General features: G+C 36.3%; 1 protein-coding gene across 1 annotated transcript; it reads left to right on the top strand.

Annotated features, from left to right (window-relative positions):
• Window positions 1–364: 364 nt before the first annotated feature.
• LOC117104016 lies at window positions 365–3,848 on the top strand (the record flags this gene model as incomplete). Its single annotated transcript, XM_033244664.1, is given in 4 exon segments — window positions 365–471; window positions 792–920; window positions 1,635–2,446; window positions 3,539–3,848. Coding segments are annotated over 4 exon segments (1,200 nt in total), but the record flags the coding sequence as incomplete, so codon positions are not given.

Genomic DNA, 3,848 nt, shown 5'->3' on the forward strand with positions numbered 1-3,848 from the left:
GAAAAACCATATGAGAATTTCTACCTCTCCAAGTGGCACCTATCTCAATTATAGCCTGGTCTATTTGACAATATTTGATTAATATTGAGTACAGTAATTATCCAGTACCAATATATATTTAATATTTAAATCCGGACATACACTGCGGGACTCGATTTGATGGAGAAGGCGTGCAACTGGGTGTGGGCAACAGATAATTTTAATGATGCTCAGTCTGCCATCGAAAATCAGTAGATGGTGTCGCATAGGTTCGTTGGCTGATGGTTGTTTAACCGTTGTACGACACTCTATGTGTGCCAAACTTAAGAATTTAATTTTTGCGATTGTTAATGCAGTTGCAAATTCTTTTTAACTCCAATTTTAGAAAGCTGTAAATGTTGAACTTCCACCTCTCCTGGGACTGTGGATGGAACGAGGTCATGAACTCATTACCGAGAATCTTGAATCATCTAGTAGACAACCCAGAGCAAAGTAAGTAAAATAATTTGATGCATACAGGAAAATTTCTGTTAATTTGCAGCATCACTAAAAGTTGTGACATACAGTTGGTGCTATTTAACTGTGTTCAGAGGGCCTATCAATTTGATTCAACTTCTATTGTTGTCCTATATCAAATACTCATTCAACAGCAAATAATTAATCCTGGTCATTCAATTTTGGCTAGTTATCTTCTCTTTTTGCCAAACTTACCACAAAATATACCTTCTTTGATGCAATATTGGAAGCAAGCTTATTACTGTGTCTATCACGAGATGACATTAATTTCATTTTTGTTGTGCTGTATTTTACAGGGGAAGAAAAAGCAGAAGTAAAGTTGGTCATCTTAAGTCAGATGTGTTTTCCTCCGAGCTCTGTAAGTTGGCTAAGTTAATGGAAAGCAAACAAGAAAGCCCAGTAGCCACTGACAAGCTCAAATTAAGGTAATAATGTTAACCATAAGCTTAGCCAGCGAGTTGTCCGGCCATCTTTTGGACGGCCTACAATTATTTAGGATGGCCACTTTTACCGAGACGGCTTGGCCTAATCAGCTCAGCCTAGCCTAATTGGGTCTTGTCTACCTTTAGCAAATTCTTTATATTCTTCAAATCTATTGAATGTTACATTAAACTAAAGCTAAATCATATTTACGTTTGATAAAAACAACATTTATTAATTGTATGTACGTTGTTTTCGTACTAATATTTGGTGGGGATTCCCAAAGATGGGCGTGGCCTGCCCATCGGCTCAGTGCCACGCCCACTGGCTCCCATTTTGGACGGCCTATTTCGCTTTTCTGGCTAAACTCCTGATGTTAACACACTTAAAACAAATGCTGCCTTGTTTAATCCATAAAACACACCTAGGTATGTTTAAATCATTGAATTTATTAGTATGCAGGACCAAATAAGTTGAATTGAATGAGGAACAATTTAGATTGACTGACTTCTTAGTAAAGTACAACCATTGTTATGTTGCTTACCACAAGCCGATGTACAGGGATGAAAATAGAAACTATTTTATTTGAAACCTCATTTCAGATATTAGAATTTGTTTTATTTACCAACACAGATCTTTAAAACATTAACTGTTTCTTATTTCCCTCGTGTTCTTAGAATATGTTTACTAAACCATTATTATTTTTGTACTTTGACAAGGTCCAGCAAGTCTTATGAAAGTCCCATGCATTCTAGAACTTCCACGCCATACCATGAAAAGCTCATAAACACTAAAGGCAAGCGAAAGAGTTTGAATGCTAGCAATGAACTATGGGGGCAGGATGAATGGTTCGAGGATGAGGTGTTTCTACGTCAGGCTACCCAAATTGAACATGATGTGTGCTCTCAGATTTGTAACGAAGAAAAAAGTAATGGAAATGACACAAAAATTAATAAATCAACTGTAAGACAGCCACAACAGCCTAAAACAGATTCCTTTTTTCCCAGCTACAAGACGCCAGTTACACGAAAAATGAAAAATGATAAGCTTAAGCCCCCTGCTGCTAAGAACATGTTTACAGGGGATAATTATGCAAACAAGACTGAAAAGAAACAGATTTGCATTGTTCCAACTGTCCCTCTAAAGCCAAGACAACTCCACGGCACGTTTCAGAACTCAGTGCGAATTGAATCAGAAAACATTGACTTGAATCCAAATAATGATGCACTCGCGCCTGTTGATACAGATGAGATCTGGGATGACCTGGATGACGATGAACTGGTCGGTTTAGAATCGGTACTTGATACCGTTTCTTTTACACCAAAGATATTAAAGAAACCTGATTGTCAGAGACCATCATCTCGTAATTGTTTTAGAATGACCAAGTCTAGCGCCCAGGTGGATACAAAAATAACAGATGGTGGTTTGCACATGCAATTAGCGTTCAAAAAAATCTGCTCACCGATTACAAGATCAATGACACGAGATCAGATCCATAAATTCAGGGGTCAAGACAGTGAATCGACCAATGGTAAGGATGTATACTAGAGTATGTTTGTTTATATGCAGTGACCAATGCATGTTGCTTGGTTTTTGTGTCATGGAAAGCCATATCATGCATAAACGATAATAATAATAAACAGATACAACATCATACATTTGGAAATAACTTTCTCGTATTATTGGTATTAGAAAGTATAATGCTGTACATTGAAATGCATGCCATCATGTTGGGATTCAATATTTCGACATTATGCCTTCATCAGGAACACAGCTATAACAGTTTATAAGTCAGAGGTAACATCGTCACTTTCATTTGCACTGAATTTTCCTATCCCCGTCTGATCACCAATTCGATATAGTGCCTCTTAACATATCTCGCTCTACGGTGCTGTTTATACCGAATGAAGCAGAGACCGTCCTAGGCAAAGCCTAGAAAGACTTAACTGAAAACATAAGGCAATGCTGAAATAATTCACAGTAATGTTTACAATACATGTTAATCTATTAAACAAATGTCTACCAGGAGGTTAGGCCTGCCCATCGGCTCAGTGCCACGCCCACTGGCTCCCATTTTGGACGGCCTATTTCATGAGGCAATGCTGAAATAATTCACAGTAATGTTTACAATACATGTTAATCTATTAAACAAATGTCTACCAGGAGGTTAGGCCTACTTAATAACCCCTTATAAACTTCATCAACCACAATCATTTTATTCATTTTGATATCGCAAAGAGCTGAACAAAGAGTGTTAGTACACACAGCTAATGCACATGCACAGTAATTTATGATTATATATAACAACCACTCTACAACTAGCAGTTTGTTTAAAGGGCCATAGTAAAGGTGGTGGACATCACAACTGACCTATAAAGCAATTATCGTCAAGTAATTTCGTACAATATAGGAAAAAGAAGGCGTGTGAGCCATTATTGCCTGTTTTTCAGAAAATAATGGCTCCTTCGCCTTCTATTTTCCTATAGTGTACACTCAAAACTGGACTATAATTGCATAACAGTACTCTATCATAAAATTACTTGTTCATATTTATTTCCTTTCTCCTACCATCTGTTATTTTACTGTCATTATGATCAATAAACTCTTTCTTTTCCTATTTTAGATACCACAGCTACAAATAACAATCAACATTACAGTCAAGAGCAGATAGAAAAAAAACGTCAGCTTGCCATACAGCGACGTAAAGAACGAACTCAACAGGTACTCAAATCTACAAGAAATACTACAAGCTCTAAGCAAATCAGTCGAAGATAACCATTATATTAGCTTTTTTCATAGCTTGATAACTATTATCTTTTATATTTTTTATTTTTTCATATGCAAAATTTGATATACAATTCATACCTATTTTATGCTTTTTTATATTGAATGATTTCTACAGATTATTATCACCTGCAAATATAAACATAATT

This window comes from Anneissia japonica, unplaced genomic scaffold, assembly GCF_011630105.1.
Source record: "Anneissia japonica isolate Jap-2015-1 unplaced genomic scaffold, ASM1163010v1 scaffold245082_len3848_cov201, whole genome shotgun sequence".
In the NCBI taxonomy this organism is placed as follows: Eukaryota; Metazoa; Echinodermata; class Crinoidea; order Comatulida; family Comatulidae; genus Anneissia; species Anneissia japonica.